Here is a 21,619-nt window from a genome sequence, read left to right as displayed (position 1 = left end):
GAAACTCTTTGCAATGAGCAAAGTTTCTATGCAAAATGAAGCAAAGTTTTTTCTTCATCCTTAAAATTTTCAAATTCAAGATCCATAGAGTATCTTGAAAAAATGATTTTTTTCTAATTCATCTTTTGACTTATGTGCATGTTTCAAGTTTGAAATAAAATTGCAGTTAAAATACTTTTGTTAACCTTGGGACTGTAAATATGGTTCCTGTCAACCAAACCTTTGTCTCATTAGGAGGTGAAATACATATATCAGTTCAGGACCAAGGGCATATTCAAACTCAGCTGAGATTCCAAGACAATGAGAGTTTACTGTACAATTTATTACATACCATAATTAGGTTTTTCCATTTACAATTTAGAAATCAGTTTATATTTGCATTTTTATGAATTACTTTTTTCTATATCACATGTACAGGTGTTTCCTTTGTATAAAGCTGCAGGATTGTTTACATCTTTTTCACATTTTGGGATATTCACTTTTTTACTTAAAAGAATTGCAAATCTACCTTTATGTGGATTGTAAATATACAAATATACTTTAGGTAGAAGTCATTTTGAAATAAGTTTGTCATACATTGTTTCTTGAAACAAAATAACAGAAGTGATATATATACAGTAGTATGTTTGCCAGCATTTTAAAATTTTTGTATAAATGTATGTATGATTTATGTCCATGCAATTATTAAGGCATAATACAAGTTGTTATACTAATGTTCAAACATTTTATAACTTATAGAGCAATCTCAATTTGTTTTCATGAATGAGTTACAACTGTTGACAAGAGTTCAAACATCTATCAGGTTTTACTGTGATTTAAAAATATAAGAAATGTGTCTTTTGAAATGTACAGGAAAATGTATGAATTTGAAAAATTGTGGGGACAAAATGAGCCCATCATGCATCAAAGTCAAAGATCAGGGTTAAGTGATTGCAATTTAAAAAAAAAATTGTAGGAAATATGTAGCTTGTCTTTGTCCCTATCTCCATCAAATTGAATGAATAAATGTTTAAAAGTCTCACCAATAATGTGATCTTTCAAGGGACGCTCCTCTGTAAAGTACCCTTGATTTTTAACATGCTCACCTTTCTTCACAAATTATGTAACTATTATTTTGGCAGGATTGTGCAATTAGTTTACTATAAATTCATATAACCAAATACATTAATATGAATACATATATTACAAATGATATTCAATCTTATGTATATATTTTAGATCTTTCATTTATCATGTTCACATGAAGTTTTAGATTTTACTGAACAAAATTATATTGATGTTTGTACTTGCCTTAGTCAATCCCCACCATCCCAATCCTAATCTACAAATTCAAATGTATTAAAAAGTTGTTTATTTTTTATTTGCAAAAACTTTCTTAGCCTTTTTTTACTCTATGAAAAGGCTGACATTTTTTATTATAAATGTTCAAGAAGCTGTCACATTACACAGTTGTAAGGTTTCAGAGTTTCATTTCCTGTTAAAAGAAACATTACAACTGTAAAGGTAAAATGTTGGAAAGTTTATTTTCTTGAGGAGTAAAAAACAAAATGCAGGATTTTATGTAAACTAAGTGTTCACATTTTTCATTGCATTTAAAGCCTTATAGGTGAACCAAGCATAAAGTCATTTCAATTTGATTTTCAAAGACTTTTACCAATACAACGACAATGTTGTTTATTTGCTTTTTAATTAAATGCTCTAGTAAATGGATAAATTCTATTGGTATCAGACATAATAAAGTTGTATAGATCAATTTTTAAGCTATGATTTATAGTTCACAGCTATTGTATGAGCTCTTGAGAACTAACTACCAAACAAATATCATGAGCAAACCTATTTTATATCATTAGAATTTTTAAATCATACTATTCAAAGCAAAATAGATTTATTTTCCTATGTCAACATAGAATCTTGCTCCATTTTAAATATTTGATCAGGGCTAATAATCCCAGGTGTTGTGACATTTGTTGCTTGTTTTTCTTGCTGAAAGAAAGGAAAATCTTCAATAAAGACTTTTACACAATAGATTTGATGTTTTTGAAAGTACATTAAACTGATTGATCTTTTGTAGCCGTAATGCATTTATTGATCCAACTGTTAGTATATATATTAGTGTTTTTTTTCAATACTGAATTCAATAAAGTCCTAGCTTAAAATAGATCTTTGAAGCATACAAACATCTCATAATTTACTAGAAAATTAAACTATTGAAAAGATAGATACATAGACGACTGCTGGCACACAACTACTTTTTTTACTTTTATAACTCAGCACTGTGTTGTTGCCCTAGGAACAAGCTTTGAATATTTCCTACACTTGCCCTTCAACCTCCCTTTATTCAACTATTTTAAAAATCGTAGTAAAGCAAATGGACATATAAAAATCAAAAGTGGTGGGATTAATATCCATAGAGCATCTCCAGAAAAACATATAATGCAGTTGAATTCAAACCAGTCATTACTTAATTAGACAAATATTTATTAATGTAGAACCCATAGGGGTAATTATAATGTACTTAGGATTTGTCACAAATACAGAAAGTGCTTAATTGCAGGAATGTCTCTGAAATAGTTAAATAAATTTGTAAAACCCCATGTGTATTTTGATATCCATCAGCAGTTATAAACCCTTGATGTTCCAAATCTACATGTCCATTACAAAATATAAGAACAACGAACACAGATTCTCGAGATTCCTGTCTTCAGCTGTTTAAAAGAGTTTTGAAATACAGAGCACAAATATTTTTTTTATAGACCAGAGTGATTCCCAATGCCTTGATAATCTTCAATACGTTATGTTAGGAATGTATTAAAACCAATAAATTATTATTCCTGGTGTACCTAGCCCATATATAATCTTGTAAATATATACAAATGTTGTCTGTTTCCCTGTTTTGCATGTCTGTTGTGTATTTATAGGACTATAACCACCCTGACCATGAACACGAAGAAAAGAAAATTACTTCAACCCAGGTAATAAACTGTGCATAGGTTTTCTAATGAATTCCATTGTGTACTTGTTTATCATAACTACATGATATAACTTTATTTATTTAACATTGTTATATATTTTAAATATACTCATTAACATTTGTATGATGCATTCTCTTACTGAATCATGGTAAGCTTATTTTGTGACCTTATTATTTATTTTCTGTCGAATACAGGTATGCAGAATTTTCATATGTTCTACTTTAAGTTTCTTGTACTTTATTACTATAAGCAGCTGCTAAAATTTTGCATACTACCTTAGATCAGTGAACTACAACTGAAAATCGAAAAAATAATGCATTTATCTCTTTAATTATCTGAATTATTTGAACTCAATGTGGACCAATTTGATAACAGGGCCCATAATCAAAAATCTAAATACATGTTTAGATTCAGCATATCAAAGTACCCAAAGAATTCAATTTTTGTTAAAATCAAACAAAACTAAATTTTGGACCCTTTTGACCTTAACCCTTACGATGTGGTACCTGTCATATGACGGGGGTACCCAGACCATCGTTATTTGGCTCCAATGGAGTTCCATACTTTTAAAAGGCAGCTTTATGATTCTTATTTCGAAAGTTATGCATGTTCCCTCAACTTGAGGCTATCTTTAGTCATTTTTCTCATGTATAAATTGCATTTTGAGCACAAAGAAGGACTTGGAAAATTGAAATCGGATGAATCTCGGTTTTCTGGACAGGTGGGCTTCCCTTCTGTGTCTTACACAGGAAGTTCAGAGTTCAATCTTTTTGTACCTAATGACCAGCTTTGGGGCAAATTCAGCAAGGTAAGTGTTAATATGGGTGAATGCACTTAAAATGGGCAAAAAAACATATAAAATTTTTCATATAATTGCCAAATCTCTAATTTTACTCCATAGATTTTTCTTTAAAAACTATATGTTGTTGACACATAAATTTCTGTTTTAATGATATAAAATAATAATATGGTCACTAACTTCGTTTTTTGTCTAATAATCAATTTGTCACCTTGTTGGTAGTAAAGAATTGTCAAAAATCAATGTTTTATTAGATTTTTTTTACAAAGAACACAACTTTAATTGATGTTTACCGTAAAAACAAAGTTGGTGACCCTATCTTTATTTTGCATCATTATAACGAAAATGTATTTATCAACAACATATAATTTTTTAAGAAAAATTTATGGAGTAGAATTAAAGATTTGGCAATTTTAAGATAAACTTTAGAAGGTTTTATGCCGTTTTTATGTGCTTTCTATACAAATGTTCAACAATTTTGTAAAAATTCTATGAGTAATATTCTGAATGATAAATGAGATAAATGCATTTTTAGATTTTCAGTTGAGAGTTGTATGCAAAGATTTACTGAAATCTGTGACATAGCCCATTTACTGTAACTTGACCTTAATCTAATATGCATGAAACTTTGTTGAATTACTTATATTTGTTGAGCTCCCTATTGTATTTAAATAATTTTAGATTTTTCGTTTCTGAGTCCTAGTGTTTTAGCCATTAAAAAAAGGGGATTTTCCCGTTTTCTAATGATATCTCAAGAATGATTTAAGCTGTTTTCATGGAACTATAAATGAATTGTTTATATCTATTGGTTTGAGGTCCCTTTTGATTTTTTTTATAAATTTTATATTTTACTTTTCACAGTTATTGAATTTTAATTATTTAAAAAAGAGAAATTTTATTTATTAAAAAAAGGGGATTATCCAGTATGACTACAAAAACTAAAAAAAAATGCTTTAAGCAGTTGTCATGGAACTTTGGGGTATTGTTTATATCAACTGGTGCGAACTCGCTTTCGATTTTTATAAATTGAGATTTTATGTGTCAGAGTTATGAAGTTTTAGATTTGAACAACAAAATCAAACAAATTCACATTCTAAAAACCCTCAAATACTTAGAATCCCTGTAAAATGATTCTGTGTTGATTTGGACCCAATCAATTTATATTCTTATTCAACAACACACATACACAAATATCAAAACTACAATTAATCTTTTCTCCTGCCCGTATTACAAACATATGCAAACATCTTAACTGAAATTTATTTGCAATTGGAATTAGGTTCTAATGAGTTTTGTATTTGTACATGAGAATTTGAAATTTTAGTTTTAGAAAAATCTGTATGTTACTGATGAACAAACTAAAATAGCAGAGAGAATCAATATTGTGCATTTATTAGGAGACCTTAACATACTATCTCAATAAAATCAAATAACTTTAATTACTGGTTATTTAATAGAGAGTTTTCATGAAATATAGTTAAGTACAATAATTGATGTATAGCATGTAATCCAGTAAAACTGTTGGTGTTGTTTGTTGTAGTCAGTACTGTTATTGTTTTTCATTTATTGCTGTTGTATAAATTAGGTCGTTGGTTTTCTGTTTTGCTTTATTTCACAATTTGTCATCCTGGGGCTTTTTACTATGATGTGTGGGTTTTGGTCATAGTATATCCAATCTTTATTTAACACCATTCAATGTTTTGTCATTAGAGATTTTTAACTTGTGCTTATAGTCATCATACACTTCTTATTGTACACTAGCTTCAAACATCATTAAAAGCTCAGCCATTTAGAGAGGTAACAAACCATATTTAAATTTTGAGTTTTGAAAATCACACAATTTAGAAGATTTAAGCTTTATGCACATTCAATTTAGGCTATAGACCTGCAAAAGAAACAGCTATTTAACCATAATCGGAGAGGCAATGAATCGTGCTGTTGATTGCTTATTATTTGTGGGAGTCTGTGGATTTAGTGGGTTGTATGGGTAAATCACAAGTTTAAATGTTCAACTAAATACCAATACTCTATAAACTTGTATGCAGACCTTAGCAAAATCACAAAATCTAATATCCAAAAATTACAATTTTCCTCAATTCACAAAAATAAATGGTGTCAATGAAAATGAATGAATCCGTTATATTTAAATTGTGATTTTTTGAGATTACAATGATGTAGAAGATTATGTGGTGAAGTAACCTTTGAGCTTTAGGGTCGCATCTGTCTGTTTCAAACAACATTGAAAGCTAAGAAATGGTGAGACTTGAAATTCTTGTTTGATTTGATAATTACCATTCATAACAATTTGTTATATGTTTTTTTTAAATTCTTAGATAGTACAATATTTATTGTAAGGTCAAATTTCTTATTTCTTCCCAGGATGTTGTATTCTCTAAAGCATTTGATCTGTACCCAAGAGATGGTGGTAATTTCCATGTGCCAAGGTACGTAGATCAAAGATGAAAACATTGTTATCCACCTATAAATGTTTATCTCTGTTTTAAAACTCCAATCATTAATTTTCTAATCGAGAATATTTTGATCAATGTAAAATTGACATACATGTATATGATTGGTGGGAATGTTGTGTCATGTATGTCTATTCATTTGCATTTTATCCCAAGAATTTGGAATTAAGACAATACAAGAAATGTTTGATACCCGCAGGGCAAAGTAAAAGAATGGTGAAAAAAATATACTGTTAAAAACAGAAAAAGTAGATTTAGCTTAAAAGATTCCAGCAAAGACCAAAGTTGTTCTCCAGTTTAACCAATGATACAACTTGCTTCTCAAAAATATGAACCAGTTAAGAGCATGGAATATAATGAATTGGTAAAGAGCATGGGACATAACTGCTCAGCAACAACTCATGTCCCTCTAAGGGAAATAACTCGTACAAATAAATCTTTTAATCATAAAGCCGATTATGGAATAGGCAAATAGTGACCTAAGTTTACTCACTCTACTGATCATCTTTTTGTCCATGATCCTTCAGCCATTAGTACACTTAGTTATTCAAGTATTAAGTGGGTAAAGAAGTCATGTCATAGTGAACTGATTTAGTTATTCAATCAATTATTATATTCCCTGACTGGCTGATGTATTGTTGTTATTCAGTAGGAACTTTTATTAACTTCTGGCCGTCTCCAAGGTATCAACTTTATATCAAAAATTGATAAAGACCTCACTTCATTTGATGTTTGGATTCCAATTAGTCCAATTTATTCCTTATACAAATATTAATTATATTTTATATAGCTTTTGGTTAATGAACTTTGATAACTAATTAATTGCACTGAATGTTTCTTTTGTATGCCTATGGCACATACAGCCTTGAGACATTAATAATGTAATTGTAAACAGTAAGCACAAATCATTTATATACGTTTCTTTTATAAGCTGTAGAATTGAATAGCTATTATGAGTCCAGATATTTATATACTGTTTTTTTATTTAATCTTGTCTTTATATTTTAGTGCTGCTCTTTTAAAAACCTCAAGAAATGCAGAAATAGCCAGACATGTAGTAGTAGCAGCAGTTCCTTTAAATATAGCTGATATCACTCAGGAAAATGATTACTGTAAAGGCTCTGTAAGTTAGAGAATTACTACAGCAATGTAATTAATATAGCTGACATCACTCAGGAAAATGATTACTGTGAAGGCTAATCTATCATGTAAAGGCTATGTAAGTTATCAAGAAAATCCTGTAAAGTTTCTGTAAGTCATCAGGAAAATCTGTCATGTAAAGTCTCTGTAAGTCGTCAGGAAAATCTTAACATGTAAAGTCTCTGTAAGTCACCAGGAAAATCTATCATATAAAGTCTCTGTAAGTTATCAGGAAAATCTATCATTTAAATCTGCTGTAAGTCATCAGGAAAATCTATCATGTAAAGGCTATGTAAGTCATCAGGAAAATCTATCATGTAAATCTGCTGTAAGTCATCAGGAAAATCTATCATGTAAAGGCTATGTAAGTCACCCAGAAAATCTATCATGTAAAGGCTATGTAAGTCACCAGGAAAATCTATCATGTAAAGTCTCTGTAAGTCATCAGGAAAATCCTGTAAAGTATATGTAAGTCACCAGGAAAAGCTATCATGTATAGGCTCTGTAAGTCACCAAGAAAATCTATCATGTAAATCCTTTGTAACTCATCAGGAAAATCTATCATGTAAAGGCTATGTAAGTCATCAGGAAAATCTTACATGTAAAGTCTCTGTAAGTCACCAGGAAAATCTATCATATAAAGTCTCTGTAAGTCATCAGGAAAATCTATCATGTAAATCTGCTGTAAGTCATCAGGAAAATCTATCATGTAAAGGTTATGTAAGTCACCAGGAAAATCTATTATGTAAAGTCTCTGTAAGTCATCAGGAAAATCCTGTAAAGTATATGTAAGTCACCAGGAAAAGCTATCATGTATAGGCTCTGTAAGTCACCAAGAAAATATATCATGTAAATCCTTTGTAACTCATCAGGAAAATCTATCATGTAAAGGCTATGTAAGTCATCGGGAAAATCTTACATGTAAAGTCTCTGTAAGTCACCAGGAAAATCTATCATATAAAGTCTCTGTAAGTCATCAGGAAAATCTATCATGTAAATCTGCTGTAAGTCATCAGGAAAATCTATCATGTAAAGTCTCTGTAAGTCACCAAGAAAATCTATCATGTAAATCCTTTGTAACTCATCAGGAAAATCTATCATGTAAAGTCTCTGTAAGTCACCAAAAAAATCTATCATGTAAATCCTTTGTAACTCATCAGGAAAATCTATCATGTAAAGGCTATGTAAGTCACCAAGAAAATCTATCATGTAAATCCTCTGTAAGTTATCAGAAAAATCTGTCATGTAAAGGCCATGTAAGTCATCAGGAAAATCCTGTAAAGTCTCTGTAAAGTCACCAGGAAATACTATCATGTAAAGGCTATGTACTATATATGCCACGGAGAATTACGCATGGTCACAAAAAAATACATTGATTCTAGTGAATTATAATTTATTGTGACATTACAATTAAAATTTCAAACAATAACTGTTGTCCAATTGTGTTTGCATATCAAGGTTGATTTGATTGGAGATGCTTAAATCATTAATATATTGTGTTTATATCTTTGGATATAAATGTATAGCAAGACACCTAATTGCAGGAAAAAGATATAATTAGAAGCAGAGGTTTATCACCAGCTGCTGTCAATATGAAAGTATAAATAAAGATAATAGCTGAAAGTCAGGAAATTGCTTTTGGCTAGTAGAAGTCTTTTCATATATTGCTGGCAATTATAAAATAAAAATGTTATCTTCAGAAACAAACTTTTACACTATGGCATGCATATAATGGTTCTTGGTATCTTTTTCAGTAACCTAAATTAAATGTTAATTTCAATTATGTTTCCCTTCAAAATAGGAATAAACATGGTTCAACCCTGAATTCTGCCCTTTTTTTTCTTGAACAGGCCTGTCAAGACCAAAACAATGTATCAATTGATGTAGAATTATGCAATTACTGTAAGGCTTCGTTGCATGCAATTCATAACAACATTTTACCTTGACTTGTAGGATGAATTACATGTATTAGTTTATTTTGCAAGTAAGCTTGCATGGGCCTGAACTTTCTCATCTTTAAATAAATATGTTATTTGACATATAGATGTATCACCATAAACAATGGATCCCATACCATCATGAACAAGTTTTTGCCTTGTGATTTGACCTTTGTTATTGGATTTTTTTCTTGTTGTCTTCATACTCCTAATTTTGCTCCTAATTAGACTTAAATATGACATTCATATCAACAGTTTTATAGAATCAGTCATTCATGGACTAGATAGTAAAAATCTTATAGAAAGTGCAGATTTTTGCTTACATGGTAATTGTGGTGGAATGTTTTTCTTTGAAACACAGATATCTGAATAGAAAGAAAATTATTATATTTTGAGATATGCAGTAACTTGAGGATTATTTTTTATATTTCCAGTTTGATGAAGACCAAAACTTTAAAACAAAGAGTGTACTATGTATGCCAATATATAACAGTGATAAAAAGATTATTGGTGTTACGCAGCTGATCAACAAAATCAACGGAAATCCATTCAACGAGAGTGATGCAAATACTATAGAAGTAATTTCTTATTCTCTTTCCTCCATATTTTTTACATACCTAATTTTCATTGCATATTTGAATCAAATGGTGAAAATAATGAATTACAAACTTGTATAAATGAAACATTAAAAAAAAGAATCATCACATTAAAAATAAACAAAATTTACAAAGTTTGGGAAATTTTATTTTATTCTGTATTTGTTTAGTTAAAGATTATATACATTTAGGAAGGCCTTAATTTTAACAGCTTCATTTCCAGTTTTTATTTGTCAAACACTATATACAATCTCAATAGGAACAATGTTGAAAATTTTGTCAGAAACCTACTTTTTATGTTTGAATAAGCGTTAACATTGAACAGATTGAAAATAATTTTTATGCCCCATTTTTATGCCCCATTTATGGGCATTATGTTTTCTGGTCTGTGTGTCCATTCTTCCTTCCATTCGTCTGTCCATTCGTCTGTCCCGCTTCAGGTTAAAGTTTTTGATGAAGTTGAAGTCCAATCAACTTGAAACTTAGTAAACATGTTTCCTATGATATGATCTTTCTAATTTAATGCCAAATTAGAGATTTTATCACATTTTCACAGTCCACTGAACATAGAAAATGAAAGTGCGGATGGAGCATCCGTGTACTTGGGACACATTCCTGTTTGATATTGAAAAAATACAACATCGCATGCAGTTTTGTGAATTGAGTCCATGTATTTTCATCTACTGAGAAGATGATTTTTGCTTCAGGTAAATTAACCAATGAGTGATAGATTTCTCTTGGGAGAAATTTAAGGTCCCAGTGAATAGACTACAGAGACAACAATAATTATTGTATTTTTTCAATTTGGTTAACTGAACTGTCAAAAGTTTAGATATCTTGACTAGTAGGAGATGACCATGTGAAAAAGTTTCATTTGGTTTGTAATAAATGGATCTTTTTAATTTTAGGCTTTTTCAATTTTTACTGGACTTGGAATACATAATTGTCAGATGTATGAGAATGCATGTAAACTAATGGCCAAACAAAGTGTAGCTTTAGAAGTCTTGTCATATCATGCTACAGCACAGAATGACGAAACAGAGAAATTAATGGTAAAATATATTAAATGGATGTAGATCTAGATTGAAGAACGCACCATTTAGATATCACTGGTGTGTTTGTGTCATTTTGTGTTTTTACATCACAGCAGGTTATACAGCAGGTTATAGGTGTTAATTTTTTTTTTCAATTATTGATGGAGGAAAACATTTCATAGACTTTTATTATATGCTATGCACTAATTTTGTATAGCAGAAACTTTGAATAATAGTAAATGGTCAATGTGTTAATGACAATAATATTTGAATTTTCATTTTACTTAAGACAAAAATAACTGCCAAATGTCTATATATAAGTCATATGTCAAGTTCTTTTTTAAAATATATACTTTTGCTATGAAATAAATGAAATAAAACACTTTCAGTTTTATTTGTTTTAGTATTTACTACATGCAATTGTTTTTTTTCTTTAGACATGTGATATACCTGCTGCTGAAAACCTTGGTTTATATACATATGAGTTTAATGATCTGCCAATGTCGGAAGATGAGACACTAAAATCTACAATAGCCATGTTCAGAGATTCAAACATAATCAAGAATTTCCGTATTCCTTATGATGTAAGTGACTTTATGTACTTTCCACAGCTTTAACTATACATAGGGTTCATCGCTAGGAAAACCTTATAAATAGCTAAGGTATAGAAAAAGCTCATAAAGACTTCTCCCAGTTAACCCATGCTGAAGAGTGTGATTGTTTGGTAGTACAGAATGTATAAATAAGTTGCCAGTACAGGGTGTATAAATAGGTTGCCACTTTTTGTCACAATGGGGATATTTGAATTGATGCCTAGATTTTTTAGGGAGTGTGCCACCCTCTCTGCTAATGTAAGAACCCATGAAACATTTATTGGAGAGGTGCCTAAGTAAAATGTAAACAGCCAATTTTGCATAGGTACTATTTTTATACGACCGCAAAAATTTTAATTTTTTGGTCGTGTTGGCGTCGTCGTCGTCGTCCGAATACATTTAGTTTTCGCACTCTAACTTTAGTAAAAGTGAATAGAAATCAATGAAATTTTAACACAAGGTTTATGACCACAAAAGGAAGGTTGGGATTGATTTTGGGAGTTTTGGTCCCAATATTTTAGGAATTAGGGGCCAAAAAGGGCCCAAATAAGCATTTTCTTGGTTTTCGCACTATAACTTTAGTTTAAGTGAATAGAAATCTATGAAACTTTGACACAAGGTTTATGACCACAAAAGGACAGTTGGGAATGATTTTGGGAGGTTTGGTTCCAAAAGTTTAGGAATTAAGGGCCAAAAAAGGGCCCAAATAAGCATTATTCTTGGTTTTCGCACAATAACTTTAGTATAAGTAAATAGAAATCAATGAAATTTAAACACAAGGTTTATGACCACAAAAGGAAGGTTGGGATTGACTTTTGGAGTTGAGGTCACAACAGTTTATGAATTAGGGGCCAAAAAAGGGCCCAAATAAGCATTATTCTTGGTTTTCGCACAATAACTTTAGTATAAGTAAATAGAAATCAATGAAATTTAAACACAAGGTTTATGACCACAAAAGGAAGGTTGGGATTGACTTTTGGAGTTGAGGTCACAACAGTTTATGAATTAGGGGCCAAAAAAGGGCCCAAATAAGCATTATTCTTGGTTTTCGCACAATAACTTTAGTATAAGTAAATAGAAATCAATGAAATTTAAACACAAGGTTTATGACCACAAAAGGAAGGTTGGGTTTGATTTTGGGAGTTTTGGTCCCAACAGTTTAGGAATAAGGGGCCCAAAGGGTCCAAAATTGAACTTGTGTGATTTCATCAAAAATTGAATAATTGGGGTTCTTTGATATGCCGAATCTAACTATGTATGTAGATTCTTAATTTTTGGTCCCGTTTTCAAATTGGTCTACATTAAGGTCCAAAGGGTCCAAAATTAAACTTAGTTTGATTCTAACAAAAATTGAATCCTTGGGGTTCTTTGATATGCTGAATTTAAAAATGTACTTAGATTTTTAATTATTGGCCTAGTTTTCAAGTTGGTCCAAATGGGGGTCCAAAATTAAACTTTGTTTGATTTCATGAAAAATTGAATAAATGGGTTCTTTGATATGGCAAATCTAACTGTGTATGTAGATTCTTAATTTTTGGTCAAGTTTTCAAATTGGTCTACATTAAGGTCCAAAGGGTCCAAAATTAAACTAAGTTTGATTTTAACAAAAATTAAATTCTTGGGCTTATTTGATATGCTTTATCTAAACATGTACTTTGATTTTTGATTATGGGCCCAGTTTTCAAGTTGGTCCAAATCAGGATTCCATATCAAGTATTGTGCAATAGCAAAAAATTTTCAATTGCACAGTATTGCACAATAGCAAGAAATATCTAATTGCACAATATTGTGCAATAGCAATTAATTTTCAATTGGAGTTATCTTTCTTTGTATAGAATAGTAGTTGATAATATATGTTGGAAATTTGCCAGACATGACTATGATGTCATTTTCTATTTTTATTTGCCAATAACTTTATGTAAATAACTTCATTGGAAATTTGCCAATATAAAATGTTGCTGATGAAGCTTTGTTCCCTTATCTTATCTAAAATGTTTTTAGATAATGTATGTTGGACATTTGCCAGACATGACTATGATGTCATTTTCTATTTTTATTTGCCAATAACTTTATGTAAATAACTTCATTGGAAATTTGCCAATATAAAATGTTTCTGATGAAGTTTTTTTTATTGTTTTATACAATAAACAATTTATATTCACTTTTACTACCAACCAATCTTTACCATTCAGTGATAACAAGCACTTTATTTTACATTTTAATATTTTATGATGTATTTAAAAGAGTAGTTATTGTTGCAAACTCCATTAGAAATTTGAATTGATATCAGTTTTGGAAAAAGGGAAACGGGGATGTGAAAAAAAGGGGGGGGGGTTTAAATTTTTCTCATTTCAGATTTCATAAATAAAAAGAAAATTTCTTCAAACATTTTTTTGAGAGGATTAATATTCAACAGCATAGTGAATTGCTCAAAGGCAAAAAAATTTTTTTAAGTTCATTAGACCACATTCATTCTGTATCAGAAACCTATGCTGTGTCAACTTTTTAATTTTAGATTTAAATAAGTTTGAAGAAGAAATCTTTAATTGATTTGTAAAATCTTGACATTTGTTTTGTGTAAAAAAAACCATGTAATGTCAAAAATTTGATCACAATCCAAATTCAGAGCTGTATCACGCTTGAATGTTTTGTCCATACTTTCCCCAACTGTTCAGGGTTCGACCTCTGCGGTCGTATAAAGCTGCGCCCTGCGGAGCACCTGGTTGTACTTAAAATCTGTAGTACTGAAAATTTACTTTTGATATTAAGTACTATTTCTTTACTTTAAAATTATTGTACTATTTACGTACCTGTATTTTACAGTACTTGATTTGTACTTAAATTTTGGTACAGAAATAATACCAAAAGCGATCACAATATTCCATGTTTGGAAATCATAACTTTAAGAGATTTGAAATAGACATACCATCAAAATGCTGAAAATGTAACGTTGTAACCAAAAATATGTAGTACTTAAATTTTCAAGTAAAAATCAAGTATGGTAAAATACAGGTACCTAAATATTACAATAATATTATAATAATAAAAGTGTCTACATATTTCCAACTTTATTTTCCAGGGGTAGTTAAAATTTCCCTCATTTTAAACAACTTTAAGTTTATTCTTCTTTGCTTAACCTACCTATAGAATTTATAGTTCATGATACTTGTATAACCCCCCCCTAAAAAAAAAGAAATATTGCAAAATCAACTTTAATGATTATAAGACCAATTGTTATTATTTATTCCTTTATTTTAGGTGATATGTAGATGGACCTGTAGTGTAAAGAAGAATTATCGACCAGTAACTTACCATAACTGGAGACATGCTTTTAATGTGGCACAGACCATGTTTACAATCCTATATGTAAGTACTGTGTTACTTACCATAACTGGAGACATGCTTTTAATGTGGCACAGACCATGTTTACAATTCTATATGTAAGTACTGTGTAACTTACCATAACTGTAGACATGCTTTTAATGTGGCACAGACCATGTTTACAATCCTATATGTAAGTACTGTGTAACTTACCATAACTGGAGACATGCTTTTAATGTGGCACAGACCATGTTTACAATTCTATATGTAAGTACTGCATGGTGAAGTTTTCTTTATAAATCGATTCCAAGTAGTTACATACTGATCTGTCAGATTATTTTGCATTTTTTATTTTTATTTTTATTTATTTTGGCTAGATTTTATTTATGCCCAGTTGAGCAAGGGTGGGGTGTTATTTACACCTGTAGGTAATTAACCTATCTGATTGCAGGATTTTTGCTGCATAAGAAGTAGAAATTGTTATGTTGAATATTCCTGCAATATTAATCACTGACTATATAGGTAAGCAGTACCAAATTGGACAAGCTCTCAGTATTCTACCATACTTTAAATGGATGATACATGGTTCTTAGGATGAGAAAATTCATAATATTTTACAATTCAGGCTTATTATGAGAAAACACAATCCACCTGACTCCCAGTATGTGAATGGTTTTCAAATACTGCCCATTCTCTGGTAATGTCTAGAGTTTATTAATTATTCTATTCATATATCTACAAGCAAACAGAAATCAATCAATCATTTACAAATGAATTTACTGATTAATATTAATTGTCGTCTGGATGATACCAATAGCAAAAGTCAGGTTGATAAATATTGATCAAAATAACTATCATGAGCCCCAAAAAATAAATAATTGTGTTTTCTGCCTCCCTACCTACCTACCCAAGATTTTCATACTTACTCGAAACTGCTTTTTTTGAAGGCATTATTTAAGAAATTTCTTTTTCTTCACTCACATCTTGCAGTAAAATATTTTGTTCATGATGACTTTTATTGCTGAATGCAATGACTCCTCTTATTTTCTTGCCAAACAGAATTTTTTTTCATTACAATGCTATTTGATATTGTAAACCAAATATTTGAATGATTAACAGGTGCAAGTATGCTTTTAAGAGAACACAGGATTGGGGTGTCAAGGTATATTTGTTATGCCTAACAGAAGTTCCAATGGAAACTTTGTTATAAACATTGTCATAATATCTTTTTCTGTTGGAACAAATATTTTATATCCATTAGGAACAAATAATGTAATATTTATTCCTGTGAAAATAACATTCCAGAATATATTTTCCTTTTGGAACTTATATTATGAAGGAACTTCTATTTCATGACAGTCGGAGTCTGATTAAACAACCAACCCAATATCGTTATTCAAACAGGCACATGACTCTTATTACATGTACATTTAAATCTTGTTTTATAAGTTTGGAGTTTGAACTATGTTAACTACTAAATGAAAGAAAATACTAATGAGCAAGGAGCAACCTTGTAGCTTACAAGAAAAAAAATGGAAATTGTTATTTTTCTGTTTTTCTGGACACTTTTTAATGTTTACAGTAGGTTTGAGAGATTATTTCTATTTCAATTTTTTATTTAGACAGGTGGACTGATACCATTGTTTGATGACTTAGAAGTATTTGCTCTCCTTGCTGGATGTCTCTGCCATGATTTAGATCACAGAGGGACAAATAATGCCTTCCAAGTCAAGTAAGCTAATCTATCATTAAGTTTGTCTTATTCGTTTAATGTCAGTACAGATTTCATACAAAAATATTTGAAAAATGTGGGTTGAATATTCAGTTATCCACTGAATCCAGTAGCGTCATAATTTGTCTCTCTATTTTTCAGTCATGAAGTTATAAAATATTTTAAAAATTGTTTTGCCCTATCTCCTTTTCAAAATCAGCCTGCTCCTTCAAAATTTAGGGAACACACAGCATTCTTAATTCATTATTACACAAATTTAAAATTGATTCAGTCCAGTATATTAAATGATGACCTCAAAACATTGAAATGGTTCCCATTTTGAGCTTCAGATATTTGATCTAAAACTTCATGTTTTTTTAATTTAAGGAACAAACTATCATTCCATTATTTTCTCTCAAATGAATTTTTGGTATTAACTATATTAAGGTCAAGTTAAAGTTAATGTCACAGATTTTGGTAAAATTTAACTTACAACTCTGGATCATTGAACTACAACAGATTTTCTAAAAAATAATGCATTTATTTCTTTTATAATCTGACTATTACTGATTTTGGTTGTTGATTTTAATTTTTGTGAACTATGTATAAATTTCTATTTGTTTTATTCCAGAGTAGAATCACCATTAGCCATGCTGTACAGTACTTCAGTCATGGAACATCATCATTTTGACCATTGTATTATGATATTAAATAGTGAGGTAAATCTAATAGAATATTCACAATTTTATTCTCTTTTAGTATCTGAACATGGTTGTCTGAACATTACACAAAAAAAACCCATATATGATTTATTAATGAAAGGAACAGTACTTTTATTGATGTTCTTGTCTCAGAAGTTAATAGAAGACTATCAAAGTTAAACTTAACAGCTGGTATCTCTCTATAAGTAACATATGTTTGCAACTTGGTAATATGAGTCTTTGATGTAACAAAACACAACTTCAATTACTGGAAATTTATCGAAAGAAAAGAGACATATATTGCTAAATCTAATTAGTATAAGAGACTTATTCTTCTCTTAGAAGGAATGTCATTTTCTCTTCTAGGGTAATAATATCTTCCAGTCTTTGTCATCAGAAGAGTATAGAAAAGTTATAAAAATGTTAGAACATGCCATTCTGTCAACAGATTTAGCATTATATTTCAAGTAAGTAGAAAACATTTGATTTGATTTTTTGGGATACGATTGCTTTCAAGCAATCTGTAGACTTATACCATTGACTCACGTCCACTGTTTTATTCTAAACATTAAGGAACCTCTCAGATTCTTAAGATTGTCTTGCTTTAAAAGGTAAAAACAAACAAAAGGATTGAATTTAAACAACTTTCCTTTAATGTTCTTCTCATAATCTTCATGTTTCGATATTTCCCTTGACTTATATGCATGTTTTTAACAACACGAAAAATCAGAATTAAGCAGTATTTATATTTAGTGTTTTTATAAATTTAGAAACACGTTAGAGGGAATTCCCCAGTTTTGATAAAATGCGTGAGTTCTCTGAATTCTGATAAATCTATTTCTGTCATATAAGAACTGAAGTGGAGTTTTTCTTATATATCACTGTTATGAAACTGAAATTTGATATTGTATTTCCATAAAGAAATGGAGAACCACCTACATTTTGTAGGTCGTTTAATTAACATTTAATATATGTGGTTGCTCCAAATCACAAGTCTAGGGTTTGTTTAGGTAATTATGCACATGTGTATAGTTTTCTTGACTTCTTGGGGTATCAGATTGGATGGTTGCTCTGGATTTGGCACTCCATTGATTAATTTGAAACTCATGGATACTTTCTATGTCTGTCTGCTATTAAGGGTTATTGTTGTTGCATAATTTTAAATCGTATGCATCATTTAAATTAAAATAAATGTAGTCCACATCGTAAAGGTGTAACTACAACACCTCTTCAGTCGAAATCGAGTCTTTCATATTATTCTTTCTAGTTGTCTCCCTTCCGTTTCTGAATCAAAATACATAACGATACGACACGTTGAGAAAAATCTTGTTATGTCGATAGACATTGAAATTATATTAAAAACGATAGCAATTTAAACAGAGGAATGTGTACGGAAAGGAGTCATGCCCACTGACCCAAAGGAAATTAAATATTTAAAGAGTTAGGAATTGGGTTTCTCCTAGAATTGAAGTACAAAAACACATGAATAGGTGATAAGATACGAAGTGAAATACCTTCTCTCACTCTCAGTGACTGCTGTGGAAAGTAAACTTGGAATTGATAGTACAAAACTAAAACACAATAAGTACATTGTTCATACACTTGTATCGGGGATTTTTAAAGTTGAGTAACTATGCAGATTACGTAAATTACATTTTTATACGACCGCAAATTTTGAAAAAATTTTCGTCGTATATTGCTATCACGTTGGCGTCGTCGTTGTCGTCGTCGTCGTCGTCGTTGTCCGAATACTTTTAGTTTTCGCACTCTAACTTTAGTAAAAGTGAATAGAAATCTATGAAATTTTAACACAAGGTTTATGACCATAAAAGGAAGGTTGGTATTGATTTTGGGAGTTTTGGTCCCAACATTTTAGGAATTAGGGGCCAAAAAGGGCCCAAATAAGCATTTTCTTGGTTTTCGCACCATAACTTTAGTTTAAGTTAATAGAAATCTATGAAATTTTGACACAAGGTTTATGACCACAAAAGAAAGATTGGGATTGATTTTGGGAGTTTTGGTTTCAACAGTTTAGGAATAAGGGGCCAATAAAGGGCCCAAATAAGCATTTTTCTTGGTTTTCACACAATAACTTTAGTTTAAGTAAATAGAAATCGATGAAATTTAAACATAATGTTTATGACCACAAAAGGAAGGTTAGTATTGATTTTGGGAGTTTAGGACCCAACAGTTTAGGAATTAGGGGCCAAAAAGGGACCCAAATAAGCATTTTTCTTGTTTTCGCACCATAACGTTAGTATAAGTAAATACAAATCTATGAAATTTAAACACAAGGCTTATGACCATAAAAGGAAGGTTGGTATTGATTTTGGGAGTTTTGGTCCCAACAGTTTAGGAAAAAGGGGCCCAAAGGGTCCAAAATTAAACTTTGTTTGATTTCATCAAAATTGAATAATTGGGGTTCTTTGATATGCCGAATCTAACTGTATATGTAGATTCTCAACTTTTGGTCCCGTTTTCAAATTGGTCTACATTAAGGTCCAAAGGGTCCAAAATTAAACTTAGTTTGATTTTGACAAAAAATGAATCGGTTGGGTTCTTTGATATGTTGAATCTAAAAATGTACTTAGATTCTTGATTATTGGCCCAGTTTTCAAGTTGGTCCAAATCGGGGTCCAAAATTAAACTTTGTTTGATTTCATCAAAAATTGAATCCTTGGGGTTCTTTGATATGCCAAATCTAACTGTGTATGTAGATTCTTCATTTTTGGTCCTGTTTTCAAATTGGTCTACATTAAAGTCCAAAGGGTCCAAAATTAAACTAAGTTTGATTTTAACAAAAATTGAATTCTTGGGCCTCTTTGATATGCTGAATCTAAACATGTACTTAGATTTTTGATTATGGGCCCAGTTTTCAAGTTGGTCCAAATCAGGATCTAAAATTATTATATTAAGTATTGTGCAATAGCAAGTCTTTTCAATTGCACAGTATTGTGCAATGGCAAGAAATATCTAATTGCACAATATTGTGAAATAGCAAATTTTTTTTTAATTAGAGTTATCTTTCTTTGTCCAGAATAGTAAGCAAGAAATATCCTATTGCACAATATTGTGCAATAGCAAAATTTTTTTTTAATTGGAGTTATCTTTCTTTGTCCAGAATCAACTTAAATCTTTGTTATATACAATATACAATGTATATACACTTTTTACTACCAACTGATAAATTTAAATAATCTTTACCATTCAGTGATAACCAGCAGTTTTTTTACATCTTAATATTTTATGATGTATTTAAATGAGTAGTTATTGTGGCAAACTCCATTAGAATATTTTAATTGAGATTAGTTTTGGAATAAGGGAAAGGGGGATGTGATTAAAAAATTGGGTTCAATTTTTCTCATTTGAAATTTCATAAATAAAAAGAAAATTTCTTCAAACATTTTTTTGAGAGGATTAATATTCAACAGCATAGTGAATTGCTCTAAGAGAAAACAAAAATTTTAAGTTCATTAGAACACATTCATTCTGTGTCAGAAACCTATGCTGTGTCAACTATTTAATCACAATCCAAATTTAGAGCTGAATCCAGCTTGAATGTTGTGTCCATACTTGCCCCAACCGTTCAGGGTTCAACCTCTGCGGTCGTATAAAGCTACGCCCTGCGGAGCATCTGGTTGCATGTGCAGTTAAATTTGTTTTGAAAATAATTCTATCCAGCTACATGTATACATGTGTCAATGAAAACAATTGGCAATAGTATCCCTCAGAGCAATCTGCTCTTTGATTAAGTCAGTTGTCAATTGTGGAATTGGTTTATTATGGTGTGAACTTTTCAATCAACAATAATCAGAGTTACCTGAAATTTGTTATCAGGCTTTATATGAGTTTGCTACATAGTCTTCGGTTTACCAAAAATTTATATAGCCTAAACAAATAGGAACATAATGGCCATGTTTAAAATTTAGGTCACTTTTTATATGCCTGTTTACGGGACGTATTATGGTATACTGTTGTCTATCCCTCTGCCGTCAACATGTCGGACATGAACTCAAAAACGCTTTACCAATTTGCTTAAAACTTTGGGGAATTGTTTTAAATATCTATTGACGTGAGCTCCCTTTTGTTTTTTCTAAATTTTAAATTTTACGTTTCCTAGTTAAGGGGTTTTATTCATAAAAAAAAAAGGAATGGGGTTTTATTCATTTAAAAAAGGTAGATTTTCCATTTTTCGGACAACAACTCAAATATGCCTTCAGCAGTTCTCATTAAACTCAGGTGAATTGTGCATATCCATTGATGTAAGCTGCCTTAAGATTTTTATAAACTTCTGATATGACATTGAGAAGTTATTGAAATTTATTCTTTCAAAACGTAACAGACATA

At 30.4% G+C, this 21,619-nt stretch overlaps 1 protein-coding gene across 7 annotated transcripts in view; it reads left to right on the top strand.

Annotated features, from left to right (window-relative positions):
- LOC139520783 (cGMP-specific 3',5'-cyclic phosphodiesterase-like) overlaps window positions 1–21,619 on the top strand; it is a 70,147-nt gene that overhangs the window by 32,991 nt on the left and 15,537 nt on the right. For 4 of the 7 annotated variants that reach the window (XM_071313723.1, XM_071313720.1, XM_071313722.1 and 1 more), the window contains exons 6-15: window positions 2,919–2,972; window positions 6,151–6,215; window positions 7,248–7,362; window positions 9,751–9,894; window positions 10,821–10,964; window positions 11,384–11,530; window positions 14,798–14,905; window positions 16,483–16,592; window positions 17,203–17,290; window positions 17,639–17,739. In XM_071313723.1, the coding sequence (XP_071169824.1) occupies window positions 2,919–2,972; window positions 6,151–6,215; window positions 7,248–7,362; window positions 9,751–9,894; window positions 10,821–10,964; window positions 11,384–11,530; window positions 14,798–14,905; window positions 16,483–16,592; window positions 17,203–17,290; window positions 17,639–17,739 (1,076 nt within the window). The remainder of the gene's footprint in view (window positions 1–2,918; window positions 2,973–6,150; window positions 6,216–7,247; window positions 7,363–9,750; window positions 9,895–10,820; window positions 10,965–11,383; window positions 11,531–14,797; window positions 14,906–16,482; window positions 16,593–17,202; window positions 17,291–17,638; window positions 17,740–21,619) is intronic. The other 3 variants (XM_071313725.1, XM_071313726.1, XM_071313724.1) reach the window with 1 other exon arrangement.

Source organism: Mytilus edulis, chromosome 4 (genome assembly GCF_963676685.1).
Source record: "Mytilus edulis chromosome 4, xbMytEdul2.2, whole genome shotgun sequence".
Taxonomy (NCBI): Eukaryota; Metazoa; Mollusca; class Bivalvia; order Mytilida; family Mytilidae; genus Mytilus; species Mytilus edulis.
The sequence above is the reverse complement of the archived record's forward strand: the minus strand, read 5'-3'. Positions and strand labels throughout refer to the sequence as shown.